Source organism: Excalfactoria chinensis, chromosome 1, assembly GCF_039878825.1.
Source record: "Excalfactoria chinensis isolate bCotChi1 chromosome 1, bCotChi1.hap2, whole genome shotgun sequence".
Classification (NCBI taxonomy): Eukaryota; Metazoa; Chordata; class Aves; order Galliformes; family Phasianidae; genus Excalfactoria; species Excalfactoria chinensis.
Genome location: NC_092825.1, coordinates 56,097,355 through 56,124,361, shown reverse-complemented (window position 1 = coordinate 56,124,361; position 27,007 = coordinate 56,097,355). Strand labels below are relative to the sequence as shown.

Here is a 27,007-nt window from a genome sequence, read left to right as displayed (position 1 = left end):
GCAGTGGGTCTGGAGGAGGGTCACAAAGATAATGATCAGAGAGCTGAAACACATCTGCTGTGAAGAAGGGCTGAGGGAGCTGGGCTTGTTCAACTTGGACAAGTTACAAGAAAATTTCATTGCAGTCTTTTGGTATTTAAAGGGAACATATAAACAAAATGCAGACCAACTTTTGACACAATCTGATAGCTGGGGGGAACGATTTAAAACTAAAAGAATTAGATAATAGAAGGAAATTCTTCCCTCAGAGAGTGATGAGGCTCTAGGACAGGTTGTCCGGGCTGAATGGAGCTCTGGGCTGCCTAATCTCATGGGTGGCAACCCTGCCTGCAGTAGTGGGGTTAGAACTAAATAATCTTTAAGGTCCCTTCCAACCTAAGCCACTCTGTGATTCTATGATTCTGCTCTAGTGAGGCTTTTCTGGGAACAGATGAGCAGGACAGCAATAGCGTTAGAAGGGGTCCTGTATGTAACAGAACAACCAAACCACTGATGGTGCATTTCCCTCGTTAACAGAATGAACAGTGTGCAGTGCTACAGGTGGAGCAGAGTACAGGATGCAGTCACGTCCCTCACCCTACTGGCCACCTCTCTGTTGATGCAGCCCAGAATACTGTTGGCCTTCCAAGCTACAGGTGCACACTGCTGGCTCATGTCCGGCTTTCCATCCACCAGAACCTCCAAGTCCTTCTCAGTAGGGTTTCCCCTCAGTGAGTTCTCTCACTCTGTATGCCTGTCTGGGATTTCTTCAACCCAAACGCAACACCTTGTGCTTGGTCTTGTTGAAACTCATCTGGTTCATATGAGCCCACTTCTCATGCTTCTCCAGATCCCTCTGGATGACATCTCTTTTCTTCTGTTGTGTCAACTGCCCCATTCAGCTTGGTATCAAACTTGCTCAATCCCACTATCTGTGTCACTGATAAAGACATGGAACACCAGTCCCAGGTTGGACCCTTGGTGTGTACCACTCGTGGTCAGCCTCCAGTTGAGCATAAAGCAGTTGACAATAACTGTCTGATTGTGACCATCAAGCTCATTCTTTATCCACTGAATAGTCCATATTTCTCCAATTTAGAGATAAGGTTGTAGTGTAGAACTGTTTCAAAAGCCTTACAGGACTGCTAGTAGTGTAATGCTGATGTCTAAACTGCCCATAATCTTCCATGCCAAGTTAAAAAAGAAAGTTTCTGCCTCAGCCACGGAGGATTGTATTTGATAGGTGGGTCATTTTCTCGTGTTATGAAAATGATAAAGATCATCTGTATAAGCAAGGACTGGTGATTGCTGTTGTTACCTCAGAGGTGCTGCCATCTGTTAGCTCCCTGGGTACTTGGTGAGCTAATTTTACCAATCTGTTCTAATAGCACACGTTAATACCTTTCATAGAAGAGATGAAATACTACAAAAATGCATTCTGTTTCTAGTAGGACTGTTTTTTGTGTTTGTGTGTTTTTTTTTAAAGCTATGTTGTGTTCTACAGATCCTCTACCTCTTTATATGTTTTATTTCTCCTGTTAGCCAAATGCTCACGCTGTCTTCAGACTATGCTCTTAAGTTCTTAAGGTATATAATTTATTCAAATTTACTGTGATCAACTGAGTTTTTTCACCTAATGGAGAAGTAAAGGTGCAGAGGCTGAGTTTCCGAGTTTTAATAACCATGTCCTCTTGCATTTGAAGGTTCACACATCAGTGATGTGTTTTGCAACCTGAAGCTCAGAAACTCCCAAGATTCTTTTTATCCCCGGTGCTGAATGCAATGCGTATTTCCAAGTGCTCTTGATTCGTTTTTAACTGTGCTACTATGAATCTATCAGGCTCTTCTTAATAACCCGCAAGAGAAGATGCAAACTGTTATGCTGCAGATTTCTTTCACATCTTTTTAGTGTGAACCTATTTCCTTTCTGGTTTTCTGTTAAATTATAGGGACTTAAACTGGCTTTTTCATTTAAAACAAGCAAACAAACAAACAAAGCTTTTTCAGGAAATTCCTTCTTTTGCATCTACTCCTTTCCTCCATTTCTCATTTGCTCTCAATGTTGTGAGCTGTTGATAAAACAAGTTTCTAATTGAGATTCTAAGCAGGAAAAATCACATCATTTGCTTTTCTTCTTCCATGAAAGCCCATATTAATGGAGACTGCTGTATATAAAGCAGTCCTCTTAGACCTTTGAGAACGAAGAGGAGTTCCTGTCTGTAGCATTTCAGTGTTTTCAAATTGCTGTGCTGAGCCAGGAGATGCTTTACGCAGAGTCTTGACCGTCCTTATCAATGCAGCTCACAGTCAGCACCAGTGATGGCCTGATGAACATGGTGCACATAGGAGCTGCATCTCTGGGATAGTTCCCAGGGCAGGGAGAAGAGGATCCCTTGGTCTTGCTCAGAGCCTTGCTGAGAGCTGGTGTTTGACCTCAGGGCCACCGTGAAAACAGAGCTGAGCCACAGGCTGGTGCACTCTTTGCAGTCGGCAGCTGTCTCAGTAATGTGGGATCTGATTTATCAAACTGACTCAAACTCGTCAAATTTTAAGATTTCCCATACGACTTTTAAGTGAAATATTTAATGCAATTCAGTAGAAGGAAGAAAGTCAGGCTGAGGTGTGATTAGTCAAGCTCTGACTAACCTTGACTACTACTCTCTATTTCAAGCAAACGTTTGGGGCTTTATCAAACATATAAGAAAGAAAAGACATTTTCTCAGGTATTAGCTGGTAAGTATTAAAATCTTTTTGATAACACATGACGTTATTATTGCCTAATGAGGATGAAATCAGACAAGTAACATGCAGGCATATTATGATTTACTTTCTCTGTTGTGCAATTAAACACGTGCTAACTGAAGCACATGCTAAAACATGCATTTTAACTGTAAGCAGTCATCTTGTTTGTTACTTGAACTGTGCAGGCAGAAATTCTTAGCCATGGTGTTTCTGAGCCTCTCTCTCTCTCTCTCACAAGCTGAGGTTCAAGAGCATCTCAACTGTTTCACTGACTCCTGAGTTTTCCTTTTTGAAATGTTGGGTTTGTTTTATTTTTCTTAATTAACTTTCCCCCATGAGGTGAGAGAATGATTTTAAAATGAAGGAGGAACTTAAAAAAGAAAGACGTTGGCTGTCAGGAGATATGCTCAGTTTCATAAAGCTTTTTGGGAAAGCAGCATTGAGAGAGACCAGCCCATCCCTCTGCCCGCAGCCCATTGAGAGAGATGGCTGCTGATTTATGTTTCGGTTTTTGTCAGTGGGGAGGATAATGCTGTTTTTATAGCAAATAAACAGCTTGTCATCACTGCTGTACTTTGTTGGTGAATGTTGGCAAATAAGCAGAATGTAAGACTATTTTTTCTCTTTTCTCACCTCTTTAAATTTATCTATCATAGGTGGCATTTGTATGTCTTTCATCAGCTCCTGTTTAGCTGAAATGACACATATTTGAGAGAAATTAGTCTTGGCTGCATGTTCATTACACTCATGTATCTAGTTTTAAAAAAACAGAAATAAGGAGAAAGGATTGGAGATGCAGAAAAAAATACTTTGTGGTCTTCCCACAAATGGTAACGGAGAGAAGAAATCCCCTGGAGATTGAATGGTTGGCCTTACTAGGCATGGCAGGATGTTTGTATTGCTGAACACACATGGAAGAGCGGGAGAAACCAGTATGGTGCTTACATTTGAAACAAGTTATTGGAAAAGATTCAGTGGGCATTATCTGGGTCACCAAAAACATTCCTTCAAGAGAATGAGGAAAGATGAAAGCATTTGAATGGCCTGTTTAGATTTGTTCAAAATCCATCTCCTCTGCTATGAAACTAGAATGTCTGCTCTTAAGTACATCGTTAGGTAAGCAGCTCCTAAACAAAATCTCGATGTGATTAGTGTCGAACAGCAGCCCAAAGGAACTGTGTTAGGGCAGTTGCAGTCCCGTAGTGAGACAGGGTAAAACTTTAGTCTTTGTTCTACTTTTCTTTATGAGAACAAGTGAAGAAGACTGTATCAGGAAGAGCTGTGATCCAGTGATGCGCTAGATGAATGCCAAAGAATACATCTGAATTGTGCTTGGGTTCTCTTGAGGCTCAGCTAATGTGATCTCTGAGGGACTCAGGAGTGTGGGGAAAACATGTAGAATTCCGGGGCTGGTATCTTCTTCATCCCTTTGTTGCTATAGGAGAGCTGTCTCCAAAAGCTCCAAGTTTAGTGATAGTAGCTGGAAAGATCCACAGAAAAATAAAGTTCCTACTTCCTCAACTTGGAAAGTTCCTATTTTCCAAGCCAGAAATGGATTTTAAACTCGAGTCTTTTAACTGCACCTAGAAGAAAACCACACTTGATTGATACCCATTGCCTCCTTTACCTACACCTTTAACATCTCTGATCCCAAAGTGGGGATATCCTTTTCCTACAGTAGGTCAGCTCTCTCCCCTGTGCTTGCTGTAGCTATGCACTCCCGAAATGACATCAGCTTGCTGCATAGAAATGCTGGCCGTACTCTAGATCACCAAAATGGGTACTATTTGAATTCCATAGACTGGGCTCACACACTGCAGCAGAGCACAATGAGCTTCTGCCAGCAGAGGCAGGATTGGGGCAAAGAACAGACAGATGCTGTTGCAGGGTTGATTTTTCCTGTTGATGGCTGTAATCTTCTTCAAGAGATGCACTCTGCACAAGCTAAAGCAGAATTACATGTGCCACTGCTATGTGATTAAAGGTGAAAGGTAGAGGCTATTGAACAAGCATTCAGTGCCTGACAGAGGTCATGCTTTGCAGAAAATTATGATACCAGAAACTCCATTTGTGGAATTCATCCCATTTTGCCCTTATGTGTCATACGCTGCAGTGTATGAAGAGCATGTTGCAAGTGTATAGGCATGATGCATATTCCACCTACCGTATATGTATTTGTATGTGGGCAATGCAATGATCAGGAAGGAGCAAAGTGAATTCTGTGGTTAGAATAAAGCCCAATATAATCATTAAGAGCACGAAGAATTGTTAGCAGCTGGGGTCATCTTCCTTATAGACACTGGTAGCAATATGTCAAAGATGAAAAACCTGGGAATGGTCTGCAACTGTGCAGGTATGTGACAGGCAATATATTGACCAGTTAACGGAGGGAAGTTCATAAATCTCATCTTACTCCTCTAGCTTGTCTGAATCTTGACCTAGTTCAAGTGCAATGCTGATTTTCCCCCACGAGGATAGCTGTTGTTTCACTAGATTGATTGTTCTGCTGTGTTTTTTTGCAGCCTATGACTGAATTCAGTCATGCTGTATCAAGCCTGTAGAGCATACAAGAGAATAAGAACTGAAAAACTAGCTTTTAAACAGTTATTTGCTGAAACTGCTTTTGGATTACATCAGTAATAGTATTACACCAACGTCTTGATTGAATTCTTTAAAAACTCACAACATTTTAGAACGCTGTAATGAGCTCGGGGCCATCCTCCAATGTTCTATTTTATGTTAAAAATACAGAAGGAAAAAAGAAAAGGAGCAGAGGCTATCAGTCAGCCCTGGCCTGCTGGGATATTAGAAAATATAGATGGAGCACTTCAGACTGCAGTCCCTTATGCACAGGGACATTTCTTAGCTGGGGACACAATGGGGGGAGGAGGCTGCCCTAGACACGTGGGTGGCTGAGTTGGCACCCCCGTTTCACCCAGAGATCACCAGTTGGCTTTCAGACTTAGAATCTGGAGACGCTGATGATGAGATACATAGAGATTAGATCTGTCTTTGAAAAAACACACACAACTAGACGTTTTCCTGTCTACTTGTGGTGTGGGTGTGTTCTTTTGGATTTCTCTAAATATGGAAAAAGAGTAATTCTTGATTTGTCAATGTCCTTGAGCTCAGCTTCAGCAAGGACAAAGGGGTGCTTTGCTCTTCTGCTAAGCTGGGGACTCTACAGTTCAAGGGCTGCTGAGACCCTTTGCCCCACAAGTGCTCTAACTATTGTGGGGGAGCTCAGTATTTGTCACAAGGCTCTTCCTCACACCAAAAGGTGCTCGTAGGCAGTTATCAGTGATAGTGTGAATACTATCTTTGGGTGAAGTGTGAATACTATCTTTGGGTGAGCAAAAGGCTGTTTTAAGATTCAGCACGCATTTCCAGTTCAGTTCTTTTAACCACATCTTGATAATTCAGTAATCCTCAGAAGGCTCCTGTTAGACCAATACCCATCACCAGCTGTATGGAAGGCAGTGGAAACAAAAGTTAAAAGGAAAACAGCGGTGCTTTTAAAAGGTAATACAAAGGAATAGGATACATAGACAGATAATTTCACTCTATTTTACTGCTTGAGTAAATACTGCATTTTGTGGCATTTTGTTCTGTTTTGATGCCTTGAAGGCACTGAGTGATATTCAGTGTTTATTCAATTTCCAAAAGAATAATTGAATTCTAAGGTGGTGCTGCCATGAACAACATGCTTGAGTAACTCTTGCAGAGCATGTTGTTAGTAGTCAGCCCGTGCACTGTTTTGCATTTGTGTTGCCGTCCAGTGCAGCAAACAGCAAGAGCCTTGTTTGCTCAGCCTTTTATGGACTAGATAGAAAACTGTCAGTGTAAAAATTATTAATGCTGACTGTAATAGATACGTGAAGTGAATCTATGGAGTACCCAGCCTGTATTAAAATGAATAAAGGGAAGGGCAGATTCTAAAAGCCAAGATAAGATGTCAAACCAATTCATGTTGAACTGTCAAACTTACTCCAGTGTTGCAGAGGCATTTTCTGAGTATGGGTATTTTCACTGTCCACATGAATAAATCCAGGTAACCCTTTGTGCAGTGTACATTATCAAATCTTCCACGCGTGCATTTGTATTCATGAATTACCATGTTTCCTGTTATGAATTAAGATTATGTGGAAAATTCAGTCCTAAAGGATGCAGTTTATAGAGAGATGAAGTGCTTATCCTCGTTTATGTTTACCACCTAAGTCACTCAAATATATTACCTAAAATAAAGATGCCAAGTCTTGGTGGAGAAAAAAAAAAAAGGCATTAGTCATCAAGTCATTTTCATCTTTTTAATATTAATCAGCTGCTGTTTCCAAACTGATATTTCTGCTCCTGTCACAAAAATCAGTGTGCGGGGGTTGGTGGAGGTTGTGTACACAAGGTCAAATGTGCTGCAGAGCGCTGTGCCTGTTTTAGCAGCAGATGGGTAATGTTACATGGATCTTAATTATTGAAATGAATCCTGACTTTTAGGAAATGCTCTCCCTTATTAGTGACATTATTGGCCACATGATAATGCCTCAGTTTTGTGGCACAGATGTGATCATTTAAAAACGCCTCATTTTTGTCCTTCTGGAGAAGAATGAGAATCACTGAAGTTTTCAGTGCTTGTTGCCCCTCCTCTCCTAGAAGCCTTTTACACAGTATCGATGCTTTTCAAGGATAACTTGAAGTGGTCTGTTGTCCTTGAGAGGGAGATGTGTGCACGTTTGCAAGTAGCTTTTAAAATACCTCTGTAGATGGTGGTCTGCAAGAATAATTTGAACAAGGGAAGCTGTGTTAGAAGCTTGGGCTTTTACAGAGCTCCTTTGATGCTGAGCATTTGCAGCTCCTCTGTAGCACAATAGCAAATGTTGCAGCAGATGATTACTTTAAACATATATATATATATAAAAAACATATGAATAGTATTTTATCTATTTATTCACACTAACTTCTAAAAGGTATTAAATAGTTCCTTCTTTACTTCATTCAGCATATTCCTTCTCTCCCAATCCACAGCGAGGAAGTACACTAAAAGGAATGTAGAATGTTAATTGAGGTGTCCTATTCTTTCTTCTGTGATATTTAATTACCTCTCTCATCTTCACCCATGTCCCTACATTCCTTCTGTATTTCGTGCAAGGGTGTCTTATGAGTTTCCTCTGGAATCATAGAATCATTTGAGTTGGAAGGAATCCCTTAAAGGCCATCTGCTCCAACCGCCTGCGGTGAACAGGGACACCCACAGGTAGATCAGGTTGCTCAGCATCCAGCCTGACCTTGGGTGCCTGCAGGGATGGGGCATCCACCACCTCTCTGGGCAGCCTGTGCCAGTGCCTCACTACCCTGATTGTAAAAGTCTTTTTCCTTAGATTAATTTAAATTTCCTTAATTAAAATAGCTCCAAGTTGTAAGGAGGGGAGGTAGTTGCCATGGGGAGCAGAAAGCATACAAGGAGCATAACTTCATGCCTGAAATACAGGAGTTTGAAGTTCTTGTCTGGTGTGCTGGAGACAGATTGCAGCAGAGAGCTTGGAAAACACCCTGACATCAGAAGTTAGGGCACTACAGCAGAGAGCAATGCAAAGCCAGCTGGGGCATATATTTCTATAACAACCAAGCATAATGAATGTTAAAACAGTTGAAGTTGGCCTCTTCTTGTGTGTTGCCACTGCAGTTTCTTTTCTCTTTCTTCCATTCATCCTCACAAACTCACTTTTATTGCTCTCTTCTCCTCAGTATTTCAAGGCACACAGTAAAATCCTAGCCCTGCTGGAAGCTATATGAGTTTTATAATTTTCATTAATAGGGCTGGGTTTCATCTGCATAAAGTTACAGATTTGTGGCTGAGCAGCAGGTATATCCTAGAGATGTCACTGGTTTCTGTTCCCTATCTCCTGCTGGCACTGCTGTCTCTGTGTTCACTCTGTCAGCAGTGTTGGAGAGAAAGTACTACTAAAACCATCTTCCTTTTGCTTTTAGAGGTGGCTTGCTGCCCCCTGGTCTGTTTGATGATGTGGAAGAGAGCTTTGGCGCAAGGGAGGCCAGGAGCAGCAGCTGTGCTGCTGCCAAGCTGGAGCAGAGCACAACTCCACACACTGTTAGCACAACTTTTCTTTTGTCCATCAGCCAGTGCCCCGTTGGGTCTGGAAGGGAGTTTGGCACTTTTCACCTGACAGATGGCCTCTCAAAGGGATGCTGCGGCTGACAGATGTCTATCCCAAGAGGTCAGTTTAGCTTTAGAACTGGCCCTGGGTTTCCTGAACTTGAAAAGGCCTGTGTGAATTCTCCATCAAACAGCCTGCCCTGAGGCATTGTCATGCAGAATCACTTCTGTTGGGTTCTTAAATTGTGGGTAGAAAGTGACAACACTCACTGTTGCTGTAAGTGACAAGAAAATAAAGATAAAAGGCATTTAATCCCAAGTGCCCTAGAATACCATAGAATACCGCTCTCCCTCCCCCCTCATTTTATTCTTTTTTTCTTTTTCCCTGAGCAATTTGTTTTTAATATATTTGTAATAGTTGTCAGGCATGGAATAACAAGTGATATAGAGTAGGGCAACAGCCCCTGATTTTGTAGGCTTGGTTATTTGTTGCTCAGCACTATTTAGTGCAATGGGAATAGCAAGAGTGCCGCCCCTCTCAGTACAAGAAAGGCACTGAGGACCAGGAGTGTGTCCAGAAAAGGGCAACGAGGCTGTGAAGGGGGTCTGGAGCACAGAACTTATGGGGAGTGGCTGAAGGAACTGAGATTGTTGATCTGGATTGAGATTGATCTGGAGGAGGCTCACGGGAGACCTTGTCGCTCTCTACAACTGCCTGAAAGGTTGGTGAGTTGGAGCCTGTTCTCCCATGTAATTAGAGATAAGAGAAGGAGGTCGAAGTTGGATATTAGGAGATATTTCTTCTCAGGAAGAGTGGTGCCGCAGTGCACAGGCTGCCCAGGGAGGTGGTGGAGTCACCGTCCCTGCAGGTATTCAAGAACCCCGTGGATGTGGCACTGAGGGATATGGTTAATGGGCACGGTGAGGATGGGGTGGCAGTTGGACTACCTGATCTTAATGGTCTTTTTGAACCTTGATGATTCTACAAAAATGTTTTAACTGAAATGCACTGTTTGGGGTTTGTGCCCATCCTGTGCTCTTCACCCAGCTTGGTGCCCAGGGCTCTTGCAGGGCAGTTCTGCTCGCTCAGCAGTGGGTCTGGGCAAACTGCAGCAGCAACAGGACATGGGGGGATCTGGGCTGGACCTTGGGGTATGGCTCATCCTTGTGTGGATGTGGCCCATCGGCACCTGTAGAAATTTGAAAACCAGAAAAGGCCAGAGGGGACTGTTGGTGTAGAGCTTGTGTCTGCTTGTTTTTATGAAATGTGGCCATAAACATGTTCCAGGGTGCGGATAGTTCATTAGCTTCCTTCTACCTTCAGTGTGGCATGTGAAATAAATTCTCCCTCTTTTCAGAAGTGTTTAATGCTGCCAGAGCTGCAGGAGACATGTGACCAGCAGAATTTTTCTTGAAACAAAATGACCTCCATTGAGTCCTTCTCATGTCAAAACTCTTCTTCCGGCTAATTGATATTTTAGTATTTGCAATGACCGTATTTTAATGCATGACTTCATTGTGCAGATAAGTGGAAGGATCCTATGAACCGAACTGTGCTGTAACCCCGGAGCCTCTCACGCTGCTTTAACACAGTTTTGTTCAGTGAAGTTTCTCTCTTTGAAGGAATAGTGAGGAATGTTGCAGCAGTGTTTGTTACAGAGTGCTAATATGAAATATGGATTGCTACTAATGCAGTCAAAATCAAACCATTATATATTTTTTTCATGTGTTCACCAGATAAATCTATATGATTAGAGATTTATTTCTTCATTTATACAAAAGTCCTTGTAATGTGATGTGACAGTGCTAGTCAGTGGGAAATGTAAATGCACAAAAAGAACAATAATTTGTTCTGTATTTTTATATGTACTTCTATATATGTGAAAGTCAATGAAATAGGTTTTTTATGGGGATTTATATGTAGTGGGATTTATGACATTGAACATTATTGGTTTCAAACTGTAGTAACTACATAAATGGGCCATTTAACTGCTTTTGTTAGAAATTCACCTTTACTTCTTTAGATTTACCTCTCCAATTAAACGTGTTGAGAGTTTAAGCTGATGAAATTATTAGGTGTATTGTAAAATGCTTCATTAAAAAGCTATTGCTGGCAAAGCAACTTGAAGCATACATTATTTTAATCTGGTTTCTATTCAGTGTACTATAGCTAATATGTGGCTTTTTTCATCCTTGTTTTTGATAGTGTAAGTAAATCCACAGGAGAGGAAGATTACTGGTATTTATTATTCTATTGTTTTCTTTTTTGTTGTTTTGTTTTGTTTTTAGATAGTGAACTGTGTATCAAAAGCTAAGAAGATTGTTTTAATGATAAGCAAACATTAAGATCAGATGTGATAATCCAATAATGCCACCTGGATGAACCACTTTGAAGCATAAAATCATTGAAAATGAATCTGTGAAGTAGTTTATTTTGGGGTATAGAGATATCCATAGATTGAAAGGGAAAAACAAATGGTTCTGAAAGAGATGCTGTGTCCCAGTTGTGCTAGGTTGTCTACATCCATGAATCGTTTGGAGGATCAGGGCTGCGAAGTCTACAAATGTCAGACCAGAGCAGACAAGGTCATCCACAAAATCCCATAATGGTTTTTAATATACACAGAAACACAGAAAATGTCGCTACTTCAGTTCAAAGTGAGTATTCTTGCTCACAAACTAGGGAAGCTTTAAGGCAAGTATAGAAGATACTGTCTGGGGACTGAAAGCAATTGATGGTAAATATAAGAAAATGGTCATTGATCTTCTGTTCCCCTTTTTGTCCTCTCTTCTCTTGACTTCCCTTATCCCTTCTGAATGAGAAATCAGGTTATGCCAGGGGCAAGCTGGGTATCTCTGCAAACCAAGGCTGGCTTGGGTGTATTTAAGAACCATTTGGATGTGGTGCTCAGGGCCATCATTTAGCGGAGGATTGTTAGTTAGGGTAGTATGGTTAGGTTGTGGTTGGACTTGATGATCTTTAAGGTCCTTCCCAACTTGAGCAATTCTATGATGCTATGATAAATACTATTAATGTTTGATGGAATAATCCTGAAGGAAGTCCCAAAGAAAATTTTGGCTAAAGTTGTGCTGGTAGCCCTTTAAGACTTTCCCCATGCATCATTAACTTGTTCATAATTACCTATGGATCTCTGTTAAACTGTATTTTCTATGATTGAATTATTATTGTTCTCCCTAAAAAACACATCTTTTGTTTTCCTTTGCAAAGTAAATAAGATGTGCAGGTCTACAATGAGGTGTGTCAACATGTGTGTGAAATCACACATATTAGTCTAAGCATAAATTTTCTGTTAGATTCAATTTACTGCTAGTGCAATAAAACTGTCATCAGATCAAATGATATTTTATATGCTTCAGCCATAACACAGTTCAATTACATTGGAAGTATATGATTTTTCCTTTGTTCCCTTATTCGTGAGTTATGAAAATTATCAAGCAGTGCACATCATCATGCTGCTGCTTGCATTTTTCCAACAGACAAGCGATGATTTAGTCAGGGTACTCGGGGGCATCTAATTAGTTTCTGATTAGAAGGCTGTTCTGTAGAATGAAGAATGGCACACTTTACTGCAGTAAGGGTCTGAAATCTTTTTGTGAAAATTTGCATGAAGAAATATTGGGGAAAAGCCAAAAATCTAACTTTCCAAAGCGACAGAGAATCCCAAAGAACGAAACAACAACAACAAATGCCATCAGAAATAAACAATGTACAGCAGGTCTGAAAAGGTATCCATTTGTGGATAGGTGACCTACACAGCATTTATCTCTGCTGGAGCCCTCTGTTCTTCATTTCTCATTATCTGTTGTGTTACATTAGGCATGTGTTGAGTGATGTGACTGACATCTTCCACAGTTAAGCACTCACATATAATTAGATGCAATGCTGACAAGGACTCTGTGGATTGCTATGGCTTCACAAAAAGGTCTTTCCTTGTTCTGGGGTCAAAATAACTTTCAGCCATTAAAATGTTACTTGCATATCATTGGCTTCATCTCTTGGGTTAAATTGTTTTTTATACATACAGGATCTCAGAGAGAATACTCTCTGGAAGTATAAAAAATACTGAGGATGTGACCTTGCAAAGGTGCCTGGATCAGTTGCCCTGTCCTGAAAGCTTAATGTTCAGTGCTTACTACCGGTTCAATTTAATGATGACTTATTTTCCTGATGGGAGAATAATTTGAGTCATATTGTCCTCTAGTGGCTCATACAGATAACTGCCCTGCTGACAGAATCTCTTTGCCTTGTGTTTTTGTATCCTCTAACAATGTCTTCATAGAAGCCCTTTCAGAAGAAGATTGGTACAATGACCAAATTGGCACCTTAATGACACTGTATCAAGTACAGACCGGTTTGTCTTCTATAACTATATGTTGTCTCTTTGAGAAACATATTTAAGATGATTCAAAATAACAAAGGACACTTGTGAGAAGACAATATACTGAAATTATGAATGCTGGAAATAAGTATATGCTACTTACTGACAGTAACAAAGTATTACCTCAGCGTGAGGTTTGTCATACAGGTTGAAGAACAGATCCCTTCCACAAAACACGGAGATTTCCTGTGGATAAAGCAGAGCAGCACTCCTGCATTTCCTGGACTGAACACTTGTAAACTGTGACAATGGCTTTTGCACTGCAATGCCAAAGCTTCACCTTTCCTACAAAATGGTGAAAGAGTCATAGAATCACTAAGGTTGGAAAAGACCACTAAGATCATCTAGTCCAACCATCAACACACCCTCACCATGCCCACTGACTGTGTCCCCCAGTTAAACCATGTCCCTCAGAGCATCTGGGCACTTCATAGCTGGACATCTGCTGGTGTGATGGAGGCATTTGCAAACAGGAGGAGAGATCCTGCAGCAGGGAGAATAAGGCTATGGTGTTTTCCATGACAAAATGCACACCTTCCATTAGAGAATTAGAGAATCTGTCCTAGTTCTTGTTTGACCAAATACTGAGAGTAACAAGAAATGGAGGAGGCTCTGTAGAGATGGCTTCTATGTGTATGAAAGGAGCAGAAGTGCTGTAAGAGGCTCATATTTCCTACTTCAAAGATGAAATAGGAGAGGAAACTTAAAATGGTGAAGAAATGTGGTTTCTTTTGCTGTTTACAATAAAGGAAAGACAAAATGAGTATCTCGATCTTACAGAGTTACCTTCAGAGGCTTTTTGAAGGTGGTGTGCCATGTACTGTGTACCCAAAGTAATATTAGGATTCAGTAAAAGTCTTTGCGTTCTCCAACTCTGACTGCCCTTTTCCTTTCCCCTGTGTTGAAGAATCATTCCTTTTGACCACCAACGCTGATGGCAGACACTGGGGGAGCTGCAGAATAGCATAATCCTGTTTGGCAGAGCAGGGCTGTGCACTCAGTGGGGCCCACCAACAGTCTCTGACTTGCTCATATCCCCACACCTGGCAAGCGCACATAAATGCTGCCACTGCAGGTGTGCCAGCAGAAACGGCATGTACGAGGGCAGCTCTGTGGTATAAAATACCTTCACCTGAAATAATCTGTGTTGCCATTTGTAGAATTCACTCACAGATTTGCTAAGCAGTGTTGGATGCAAGAATGTTTGCAAAGAGTTACTTTTATCTGACGCTTTGTGACCTCTCTGCTACTGGAGAGACTGTAAACCAAAGTCATGCTTCCTGTCAAGATTCCTTAGTGCCTGTTTGTTCTTAGTCTATGGAACAGGGGTGATTCTTTATTTTTTTTCTTTAACAAAAAAGGTTTAATTTTAAGCAGTTTTTGTTTGCCGCCTTCCATAACTCTTGCATCAACTTTTTTTTTTTTTTTCCTTCATGTGTAGTGGTGGTATATTTCAGGGCTTAATTACTGTTTATTTACCGTAGGTGTTTATCGCCTGTTCAGACTTTGTGGGTTTATCTTTGCACTCTTGAGGGAGTACCAGCAGTGCTTCACGCCAGCAGTGCTCTGTTGCTTGTGGAGGGAAAACAAAGCTGGGACTACTTACTCCTGTTCCTACTGTTCAGAAGCAACCAGGCTACATGGTTTAGTGGGAGCTATTGGTCATAGGTGAACAGTTGGACTGGATGATCTTTTAGGTCTTTTCCAACCTTGGTGATCCTATGATTCCCTGCACAGCAGAGAGCCAGATCATTTCTGTGGCTGTGTTGGTCACCAGTCTTCTCCGGCTGTGTTAACTCTACTGTCCCATAGTGCATTTTCGTCAGAGTGATGTCAACAGTCAGAGGCTTTCCAGAACAGCCATCTGACTCTTGATGTAAAAAAAACTGAAATCTGTTGGCAGTGATTTTTCATGCAACCAATCCCTTGTGCCCTGAGAAGCCGTGGGTGCTTCTTCTCAGGAGGTGCTCAAGGCCAGATTGGATGGGACCTTGGGCAGCCTGAGCTGCTGGGTGGCAGCCCTGAACATGACAGAGCTTTGGACTTGGATGATGATTAAGATCCCTTCCTACCCAAGCCACTCACTGATTATGTCATTCTCTGATTCTCTCTCTCTGTTCAGGAACTGCATTTGCTAATAGGAAAATCAAAATGGTGACACCGTGTGTTCCAGACACCTTGCAATCCTGCCCCATGCAGCAAGGCTTGGGTTGGTTTTGGGGCAGTGCTGTGCAGCCCGCTGCATGGCAGGTCCCCCCACCTGCCCATGCTTCTCATTAGCACCTGCAGATATGAGTGTGCACGTGGGTCTTGCTCAGTAGCAGATGTCTTTACAGAACAGATGCCGTTATTCATTGCTTTGCTGTATGAATGTAGAGAGTATCTTTTGGTGGAAAACGGGCGGTAATTTTATTTAGATTCAACAGAGTCTCTGAGCAATGAAACTAATGAGATGATAAAGCCTTGCCAGGCTTACCATTTCAATAAACATCTAATCTGGAAAATGTTTTAATCAAGCTTCCCTATCAGATGTTCTCATTACTGCACTGCCTGTGCTCACCGGAAAGTTTGCTTTTGCCCCGGATCAATTACAGTTTTGATTTGCATGTTGAAATCCCTTCTATTTGAGGTTTACTTTTTCGTTGGACTTTTTCTGAAGGCACCTTCAGTCACTAGAAGGGCTGTGCACTGATGGTAACGCTCTTGCATTTTCTCTTGCCAGAATAATGAGATGGTGGAACTGCAGAGGATACGGATGAAGGATGAAATTCGAGAGTACAAGTTTCGAGAGGCGAGGCTCCTGCAGGACTACACCGAACTTGAAGAAGAAAATATCACTCTGCAGAAGCTGGTATCCACGCTGAAACAGAACCAAGTAAGTGTCAGGAGATACTAGGTGCTGTGCTGGGAAATGACACCATTTTCTCAGGTTTCCACAATGTGATTCAGCAAGGCGTTTTGATAGAAGTTTCTTTGTGTGGCGGTTTGTTGTTACTCTTCAGTTAGATTTTTGGTTGGCACTTACTCATCCTGCAGCAGCGTTACTGTCCGTTTTTGACATACGGGGAGGCCCTTTCCTCATTTTTAGGAAAACTGAGGGACTGTTTCTGTGCAGAACTTTGTAACAGTGCGATCACTGTTACTATAACCAAGGCTGCATCTTTTTCCTTCCTGTGTTTCCACCCATCTCTCTGCACACTGACCCCTGTGCCCAGCAGCAGATGTAGGTCAGCCCTCCATTTCCTCTCACTTTGTTTCCCTTGCTCTGCTTCCTCTTTTAAGTGGAGAAAAGAGGACATCATCTACTCCATTTTTTATTTCTATTTTTTTTCCTTTTCCCTGGGTTCCACTGTTGCTCTTTGCTCAGCAATGCTAACCAACAAGTTTGACAAGCTCCAAAAATAGGCAAAGAGATGTCAGGTTCTCCTGGTTTGTCTTTCATGTTTTCCCCATTGCAGTGAGGTACAGCTGACAGCAAAGCAGTGTGCTGTATTACTTGCTGCAGTGCAGAGCGTGCCCCCAGGAGCCACCATAAATCACAGCCCCATTAAGTCAAGCTGCAAACAGCAGCCGGTCTGCCCTCTCTCCCTTATAAAGCACAGCTTCCTTGGCTGCTGGGTATAAATACTGCTGAGGAAGTAATCACAAACACAGTTGTCTTTTAAATTGAACAGAAGAAATTTGTTCTCATGTCAGAGAACTGAGCTTGCCATGATAAATAAGTAAGCATCCAAGCTGGAGGATGAAAGTTTCTGTTAGACACTTCCCAGACCAACGTAACATTACATCCAGGAAGAACATTTCCCCAACTTCCACCAAATTGCAGTAGCACTGCTCTGCAGCCCCTGCATTACGTCCCAGCATAGCAAACAGTTCCATTAGGGCTTTTAACAAATAGCAAAGGCTGCCAGTTTCTCATGGCAGCTTGTTAGACACACTTACTTATTCCTGCAGGAAAATGCAGTACTATTTCATCTATCTTTGCTGTTCTACCCTGCTAGCTGAAATGCAATTGAAACGTTTAGAACAATGGAGCAGAGCCACAGGGAATGCACAGGTAATGTAAGTGAGTGTGGTGTTCCCTTATTTATGAAGACCCAGGCTTTCATGCTCCTAGCACTGAATTGCTAGCAGCTCATCTTTGTGTCAGAGTTATTTACCAAGCCAGCACATTCCCTCATGGAGGCATCTATTTTTTTCCTTACCAAGCTCATTAGAGGCATTTTTGCAGAAAAAAAATAGAAAAGACCACTTTACAGGCCATCCTAGTTTCTGCCAGAATAAAATCTGTTTGCCAGTGTTTGTATTTGTCGTAATACTTCATTCTTAATGGAACCAAATGCTGGAATCTGGGGAGAATATGGTCAGTATTTCTTCTTTCACCAAACCATTAAATTATTTCACCCAGTATGGAGAATTTTTGGCATTTAGAAATTACAAAGTGGATCTTAGAGTTTAAAGGGATTGTATGAATAGTTTGCTGTTTAATTCTTAAAACTAAATACCTCTTGAATAAAGGAGAATCTCATTTAACACCAAGAACTGAGACCATCCTGCAGTTTCTGTCCCTTCCTTCAATATTTTTGAACACTAGGAAGACATCCAGACACTTTAGAATATCCATGCCTGAGTGACTTTACATCTAGTAAGTATTTAGGTACAAAGTAATCTGCAGAGCACTTGCCATTAATAAATCAGATTACATTAACCTCAGATATACATACCATGATATACCAATGTTGCGTATGGTAATTCATAATACAAGCACACCTGCATGAAGTATGAGGGCTACTCCGAAAGTAATGCCACATATTTTATTATGTTGGCCCATGATCTCAGAGGCAGTTGTTGTTGGTATAGTAGTAGAGCTTGAACCTTCCCAACAGTAATCCATTACACTTTGTTGCTGTGTGACAGATGGCAGCAGAGGGGCAGTCTGGCAAAATGACATCTGACGTGGAAGTACATACGAAGCAAAAGTGTGCCACTGAATTCCTCCATGAGGAAAAAATGGCTCTTACTGATATTCATCAGTGCTTGTTTGTGGATACCAAACAGGGATATGAGCACAGTGAGGCGATGGGTGGTGACTTTTGGGAGAGGTGACAGCAAAGTGAAAGACAAGCTGTGTTCTGGATGGCTGTGCAGATTTTTATGAGCTCAGTATGCAGACTGATGTTCGTTTCTGGCAAAAATGCACAGCTAACGGTGGTGCCTGTGATGAAAGGTAGTGTTTTGGAGATGAGAATGTGCTCTATCAAGTAGTGTTACTGTGCTCTTTGTATCTGTTTTAGTTTCCATGGGAATAAATAGGAGGCAGTACTTTTGGAGCCACCGAAGTACACTGTTTACAGTCATGTTGCTTGGAAAAAAGTGTAATGTTCCTTGATTCTCTCATGTTGAAAAAAATGAGCAGTGGAATCTTCAACAGAACTCCACACACACTTTCTATGGAGACAATTCTTTGCTGCTGCAGGCAATGTGTGGTATTTCACATTGCATTTCCTGTAGCACTTATTTCAATAGGGCTGATAAATGGCAGGTTTTCATGACTCAAGTTTTAGTATTATGAATGTTCTTTGTCTTGTCTAATTCAGGTTGAATACGAAGGCTTAAAGCATGAGATTAAACGATTTGAGGAGGAGACAGTATTGCTTAATAGTCAGCTAGAAGATGCCATCCGGCTGAAGGAGATTGCTGAGCATCAGCTGGAGGAAGCTCTGGAAACTTTAAAAAATGAAAGGGAGCAAAAGAACAATCTAAGAAAGGAGCTCTCCCAGTACATCAACCTCAATGATAGTATGTACAATAACCATATTAATATATCAGTAGATGGATTAAAGTTCGCAGAAGATACAAGTGAGCCCAACAATGATGACAAAATGAATGGACATATCCATGGGTCTCTTGTGAAACTTAATGGTGACTACCGAACTCCCACGAGTAGGAAAGGAGAATCTCTGCACCCCGTCTCTGACCTCTTCAGTGAGCTCAACATATCAGAAATACAGAAACTGAAGCAGCAATTGATGCAGGTAAGAGTTTCATTTAATGTCCTAAAGCTTTTGGACACACAGTGTACGTACTCTGCTGCCAGCTTTTGCACTGGCCTCAACTTCCTTCAGTGATGTTCTTGACTATGTCACATCTCAGACTTTTGCTTTGGAGTTCCTTCGTATTCAGGTTTTGCTAAAAATAACCCAAAAAGACAGTATTCCTGTCTGCGCAGTGTTGGTATGAGCTAAGCTGATGTTTAATGGGTAGAGGAGAAATAATGTAGGTATTATAGTTGCAGATAGTTGGATTCTTTTCTGTTTAGTAAGGGGAAATGTCTCTGAGGTTGCGAGTGGAATCAAGTATTCTTCAGTATGACCAAAGCTATCTAGAAAAAGAAATAACATTGAAATACAGACTTGCCAATGAATGCAGTTTGAGCAGAATTTGACTACCAAGAGAGAACAAAAGGAGAGGAGCATTTCTTTTAATTTAGCATTAGAATCATAGAATATCCCAAGTTGGAAGGGACCCACTAGGATCATCAAACTCAGCTCCTGGACCCACACAGCAGAAATACAGTGCTAAAAAATATACAGCTTCAGAAAAAAATCTTTTAAATATTCACATTTTAATATGCATCTCAATTATTTTCAAGCATAATTTACAAGTAAGTAAACGCAAAAGAAATACATAACAAAAGATGCTTGAAAATGAAAAAAACATGACTTTCTGGCTGTGTTTTGTCTTGGTTTATTGAAAACAGAGCATGATGAATCAGCAAACTTCTACTTGAAAGTTATTGCAAGTGTTGTTTTGTCACCTCTGATTTTAACATCATTACTTATTTTTTGTTTGCTTCTTTAACAAAGAGTCAGCCTTCTGCTGCTCACTAGCTGCCCTAGGACCCTAGAAGGAGCCTAGAAAACAAATACAACCATTTGTTTTGGTCTCAATGTTTTGTTGAGCCTCAGCAAACTTGAACAAGTTGCCTTTAACGTCACTCAGCATTGTAGGGATGTTGAAAGGTTTGAAAAAAAGAGACAGGCCTGGCAGGACACTTTTATTTAGATACTGGGAAGGCTTGCTGCAAGCTGCTGATGTTTTCTCTTTTTAAAGCAATCATCTGCTCTGTTAGGTTGTCTCAACTCACCTTGAGTCACACAAATTAACTGTGAAAAATTCCTCCAAAACTTTTCTCCGCAGTAAATGGGAGATTTAATTGGGTTCAAGCTGACAAAAGGTAATTCTTCAAGAAAATTGTTTTTTTTTTCCTCCTTAGCAATTTCCTTGCCATGTGGCATTCAGACAGTTATATCTCAACATTTGGCATACGCTCCTCTCATTTACTCAAAGAAGATGTACTGTGATGGATAGAGCTGCTGAACATGACCCTCTCTTGGGAAGTATGCTTATGTCATTAGGATAGCGGGCTCCTTGTCTGAGAGCATCAAACTTCAGATTTCCCTTTTGTACCTGTTTGTGGCAAGTTTTTCACTCCGCAGTCTCAAAAAGAAACGTGTACCAGGAAAGCTAGCATGATAGGCAAAGTTCCTCTTGCAACTTTGGGATGCCAGCACTGTGTGTTCTGTGTTGGTTCCTAGAAGAGATAAAAGATAAACAGCAATGATAAAATTGGTTTTCATAACTGCGGTCTATCAAACAAATTGGAAGGAAGTCTCCTCTAGCTGAGATCTTTGAAAGGAAGAGTGCATTTCAAAATGGGTACAACTGCTTTTGAATTGCTTTTATTTTCACTTTAAGATGGTGGCATGGATAACTTCTGCAGCTACTAATTTCATCAAAAACCAAACAGGCTGACTGAAAAATGGTAGTCTGTTCCCCAGAATTTGCTCTGTGTGGAAATAAAAATACGTCGCAAACATGAAATACAATTTCTGTCTTTAGAAACAGCAGAGCTATTACTATTCAGAAGGAGTACTCCAAGTGCAGTTGGAGCTTTGTTCTTTTCTCCTTGGAAGTAGGAGCACGTACTGTTCATCAAACAGAAGTGGATTAGCTTCATCCATAATTACTAGACTAGGATGAGTAAAATTCAGTAGGTCTGTGTGTTTCATTTCACCTACTGTCCAAGCTGGCAGATGGGTTTTAAATTTGTGTGTTTTCTCTGGAAACAATCCTTTCTGTTTGAAAGAAGTATTTGTTCCTACAAGCCATTTACGTTCAGCTGAAAAATGGCCATAAAGATATCTACTGTCTCAGATGCAGTTTTTCTTCATCATGGCTGAGATCAATAGTCCATCAGTATCAGTTCTGTCTGATGAAATTAGGCAGACACTGCAACAGAGTGCCTCTTTAACACCAAGTTGCTTAATGGAAGGCCTGCTCTTTGGTAATGCAAGCTAAAGGCAGATGGGGGCAGCAAGTAGGCAATGGTTGTATTGATGATGTACTCGTTGTCCTCAGCTGTCTTCCTCTGTGATACAGCAGAGGCTATGCAGTGCCTATGTGGAGCTGCTTTTATCTAAAGAGGCTGATATTTTTTGGATCATAAAATAATGATGAGCTTTCACCCTGTTTTTTTCTTCTTGAGTCATCAGTCACCTGTACATTAAAAAAAAAGACAATTCTGAGATGTTTTTAATGTGGCTTCTATTTTTATCCTTACAATATTTACCTGCAATCCCTTGCAGGTTGTAATTGAAACCATGTTTTGAAAGCCTGTCAGTAAAACCAAGGGATCACTGTAAGTCTTAATACTTTGGTATTTTTGAGCAGCAGCCACTGCATGAAATCCTTGGTATGAGATAATAGGAGTTTGAACCACTGCTTGGAACGCTTTGTGAGATGGCGTTAGTATCCTCAGAGTATCTAAAAGGCTTTGCTTTTTCATCACTGAGTTTCACAGTGGCTGTTTTGACTCTTCCAAATGCTGCCTGGAGGGATACTGATAGAGAAGGCAGTGCTTTTTGAAGGGCCCTTCAGAAGGGACAGCTTTGATTTCTCTGAATTAGCAATTCAGCCACTCACTGTGGAAGCGTGGAACATGACATTTTGTCTGTGTGTATAAACATTGGGCTGAAATACCACAGCAGTGAGAGAGAAAGAGCAGTCAGCTCTGGATCCTACTGCAAAAGCCATGAGAGCAAGAAGCATCCCGTATCATCTGCTTCCCAATTCACAGCTCAGAAAAGGACAAAGGCAGAGAAAATAAAAGTAAAAAGAAGTTGGAGTACTACGCTAAAATTATGAAGAGATTCATTCAGAGCTATTAGCATAAGTAGTGAACATCTGAGCAGATCAAACATTACGTTTTTCTTGATTGCTTGTTTTAAGATGCTGTGTATTCAGACTTCAAAAACAGTCTTCCTGGACCTCTTCTGCTTTTCAACATCCTTATTTCTCTGTGGATATTCAGTCAGGAACTTACTAGGTCAGAATCAGTGGATACGTCTTGATGGATCCAGTATCATTACTCTTGCTGACTACCCTTAGTGCTTGGGCACTCATTCTTCAGTGAGCAACGTGTAAAATTGTGACCTAACAATGCTGCAAATGGTAGCACACTTAATTTTATGGCTTAGGGGTATACATTCGATATTATGTTTTTTATAACCCCTCATGATGTATATGCAGAGTGTGGGAGTGGATGTAGTGAATGTGTCTGTTGAATGTTTGATGTTGAATGTTTGGTGTTGAGCAGAAAAGCACAGGTATGACAAGATGCCGGGTGTTTTACTTTGCCTCTGTTGCAGGTGGAAAGAGAAAAGGCCATTCTCCTGGCAAACCTGCAGGAGTCTCAGACGCAGCTGGAGCACACCAAAGGAGCCCTGACTGAACAACATGAGCGAGTCCACAGGCTTACAGAGCACGTCAACGCCATGAGGGGCCTGCAGAGCAACAAGGAGCTGAAAGCAGAGCATGACTGTGAGAAGGGGCGAGACCCCAGCGAGGAAGCACACGACTACGAAGTGGACATCAATGGTTTGGAGATCCTAGAATGTAAATACAAAGTAGCTGTTACGGAAGTGATAGACCTTAAAGCAGAAATCAAAGCCTTAAAGGAGAAATATAATAATTATGTGGAAAACTACACTGAAGAGAAGGCCAAGTATGAGAGCAGAATCCAGACTTACAACGAACAGGTGACAAGCCTAGAGAAGTCAACCAAGGAAAGCCAGGAAAAGATGGTCCACATGGAAAAGGAATTGCAAAGGATGACAAGCATAGCAAATGAAAACCACAATACCCTCAACACCGCCCAGGATGAGCTGGTGACATTTAGTGAGGAGCTGGCTCAGCTCTACCATCACGTCTGCCTGTGCAACAACGAGACTCCTAACAGGGTCATGTTGGACTATTACAGGCAGAGCAGAGTTACTCGCAGTGGCAGCCTGAAAGGCCCGGATGACCCACGGGGTCTCCTTTCCCCGCGGCTTGCCAGAAGGGGAATGGCATCACCTGTAGAAGCCAGGACTCCGACCGAGCAGGTGACAAAAGAGGCCACAGAGCCTGGCAAGGAGCAGAGCCCAACGAAAACACCTACAATTTCCCCTGTCATCACTGCCCCTCCTTCCTCCCCGGTCTCCGACAGCAGTGACATTCGCAAAGAGCCAATGAACATCTACAACCTCAATGCCATAATAAGGGACCAAATCAAGCATTTGCAGAAAGCTGTAGATCGGTCACTGCAGCTGTCACGTCAGCGTGCTGCAGCCCGGGAGCTGGCACCCATGATTGATAAAGACAAGGAGGCCTTAATGGAAGAGATTCTGAAACTGAAATCCCTCCTGAGTACGAAGCGGGAGCAGATAGCAACCCTGAGAGCAGTGCTGAAAGCCAACAAGCAGGTAAGGTGCCAATAAAACAGGCAGACAGGAGTGTCTGTTATTTATACAGGTCACTTGGCAAGCTTTCCCAAGAAGTTTTTGGAGGAGAGGTTTCACTCACAGGTTACCGAGCCTTTCGCTCCATCACAGTGAGGGAAGACCTTTCTGCCCTCCCACCCCTAAGCTTTTCAGCTCTTTGTTTTCTAGCACCTGTTCTTGTTCTCTATAGCACTCAACAGGCCCGCAAATCTTGAATGCCCACCAGCAAATTTAAGGGCATTTCAAACAAATATTGCAAAGCTAAAGCACACCTCAGGAGGAGAATGGCAGATGTGAGAGAGTGAGTAGTCACTTTGGACTGTACAGAAGCTGGGTATTTCTGTGATAAAACACAGGGTGAAATGCAGAGTAATTTTCTTCACAGGTCGTTGGCAATTTTTAGAAAGATTTATGTTTTATTCTTATAACTTTTTGCATTGCTGTGGTTTTAATCCCTTAGGAAATGGAACTGTTTTCTGTTTTGTATTTAAGAAAAGGGATATCTCTGCATGATAAAGCTACAGGAAACCGTAACTGCCATTTCTTTCAAAGAAGGATTCGTGATTGAGTTATATTTTGTAAGAATAAAAACACCTCATTATTTTGAAATTTTTGGTAGTTAGAAAAATCATCCACCCACTTTATTATTGCTGTTTCACCAACGTAAATAAGTTGAGAATTACGACATTCTACTTCAAATGCAAAATAACACCTCACAGTGGTGTATTTTCCAGAATACTTTTCAAGAATACTCTATTTTTTTTTGCTTGCTATATCCTCCCAAGCACGATGAATCTAATAGATTCCAGGTCTGCAAGCAATTTAGAAGTTGCGTATAAGCATGAAATTTATTTACTACAGTTAGTCCCCTCATGCTCCAAATTAAGTCTGAATGGAAGAGGCTGCAAGGACAGTCATCATTCCAGCTCACCCAGGACTTTTCCCATCTTTGAAAGTGCTGTGGTCACCACATGGGGGCACAAGTGCTGGCTAATGGAGTGGGATCCCATTCTCCAATGACATTGATAGAATTTCTGTGTTAAAATTTCCAACAGTCAGGTAATCCGAAGATTCAAATGTAATTGATGATAGGATCTGCAACTGCATTTCTAGGTACTGGGAATTTTTAAATTGCAGCTATATTTCAATGTATGTTGAGTATTTTATAGCATTTCTTCCCTCTCTGCAGCACAACACGTTAAATATTAATTCAATTAATCAAGTACCATGCTTAGCAAAGCAATAATAACCCTGAGCAATTACAGGAGGATTTTCCATGTAATTAAGATGTAATTGAAGTATATGGCTTTAGATTCCAAATTAAAGACTTTTTTCATTAGCATAGAGCTATCATTTATTTAGTGATACTAGAAGAGAATGTTGCTAAGTCCAACTCTCTTTATAGTGTTTTTTGTTATCATTACTACTTCTAGAAATAGAGCATCTTCTTAAGTTTGCTCAGAACTTCTAAAAGGACTTTTATAAGTAACAGCATAAATGTTGGCAACTGTTCAACTGTGTATCAACTCTTGCAGTACTGTTCATGCAAACTTAATAGTAAGCTCCTCAAATTTTCAAGTTAAAAGATATGATAATATAACAGAGATGTAGAAATTTAGAGCGATGGGAGGTTAGTTCTGTGAGAAACACTCAAAGTCAAAGATTTCAGATGAGACAAGAATGTTAGTGAGAGCAGCCAAGTTTATTCATTATTGCAATAACAGGCTGTTGGTAAGGGAGAAATTGCGGGCTGGTCAGTGAAATCCATCCCATTATATCCACTAAACCTGATGCAGGTAATGCTCTCCTGGCACTCACTCACTGGTTGAGCATCTCAGGCTCATGATCTCCCCGATGCTGTTGCTTTGATATATTTCCACATCAAGTGGTTACCGACCTGTTGTTTTTGATGTACTGTACCATGAAACAGGAGGGCAATGTTTCTTACAGCACGTTCACTCTGTTCTGTACTTGGCTCTGCCTCCTCCCTGCACACCTGTCTTATCTTGTTCCTCTACTCAATCCTACCATGTCAAAACGCCCCACTAGTGGAAAAAAAACGATCTACCCCGTCAGTGCTCACTGAACTAGTGGAAGATAAACGACTCACCTAACTGCTTCTCTGCTTCATGAGAGGTTCAGTAAAGGCCTACGCTACATACAGGAAACGTTGGACCCACAACAAAGGCCTACATTTACATACCAGAGATACTTACTTGCTTCACTGCAAAACCACAATCTACCTCTCACAGTTCTGCTGTGTTGTAGCAGTGCTACCAGCCTCTGGTGATGTGTCCCAGGAACCCAAAGCACGTCTCATGTTCAGGAAACATGAATCAAGATTAATTCCCTTGAGCTCCTCTCTCCAAAGCAAAGCTTTAAAGCAGAAATGGTTGGGAATATTTTTCTTCAGTTCATTCTGTTTAGATGAGCCTACAGAGGACATCTGGTTCAGGTTTTTGCACTTTCTCTAAAACCACAAAAGAGCATCACAGAATCATAAAATGATTTGGCCCCAGCCCCAACCCCCTGCCATGGGCAGGGCTGCCACCCAACAGCTTGGGCTGCCCATCCAGCCTGGCCCTGAGCATCTCCAGGGATGGGGAATCTACAGCTCTCTGGGCAGCTGTGCCAGGGCCTCACTGCCCTCTAAGTACAGAATTTCTTCCTAACATCTAACCTAAACGTTCCCTTTTTTAGTTTAAAACCATTCTCCCTTATCCTTTCATTATTTGACTGTACAAAAAGTCAATCTCCTTCCCTCTCATAAGATCCCTTCAAGTGCTGGAAGACTCCCCAGAGCCTTCTCTTCTACAAGCTAAACAAGGCCAGCGAAGCTGGTGTTTTTATGCAGTTATGTCTTTTCATGCTGTATGTTGTGCTCTGAGGCACTGCAGGTGCTCAGGGGAGCACTGGGGGCTCTGGTGGGGGCAGCGAGCAGAGCAGCTGGACATGTC

At 41.5% G+C, this 27,007-nt stretch overlaps 1 protein-coding gene across 6 annotated transcripts in view; it reads left to right on the top strand.

The window, feature by feature from the left end:
* Positions 1-27,007, top strand: part of LOC140257152 (protein bicaudal D homolog 1) — a 282,019-nt gene that overhangs the window by 94,493 nt on the left and 160,519 nt on the right. For all 6 annotated transcript variants that reach the window (XM_072346204.1, XM_072346223.1, XM_072346232.1 and 3 more), the window contains exons 3-5: positions 15,950-16,102; positions 18,825-19,262; positions 22,938-24,032. In XM_072346204.1, coding sequence (XP_072202305.1) covers positions 15,950-16,102; positions 18,825-19,262; positions 22,938-24,032 — 1,686 coding nt within the window. The remainder of the gene's footprint in view (positions 1-15,949; positions 16,103-18,824; positions 19,263-22,937; positions 24,033-27,007) is intronic.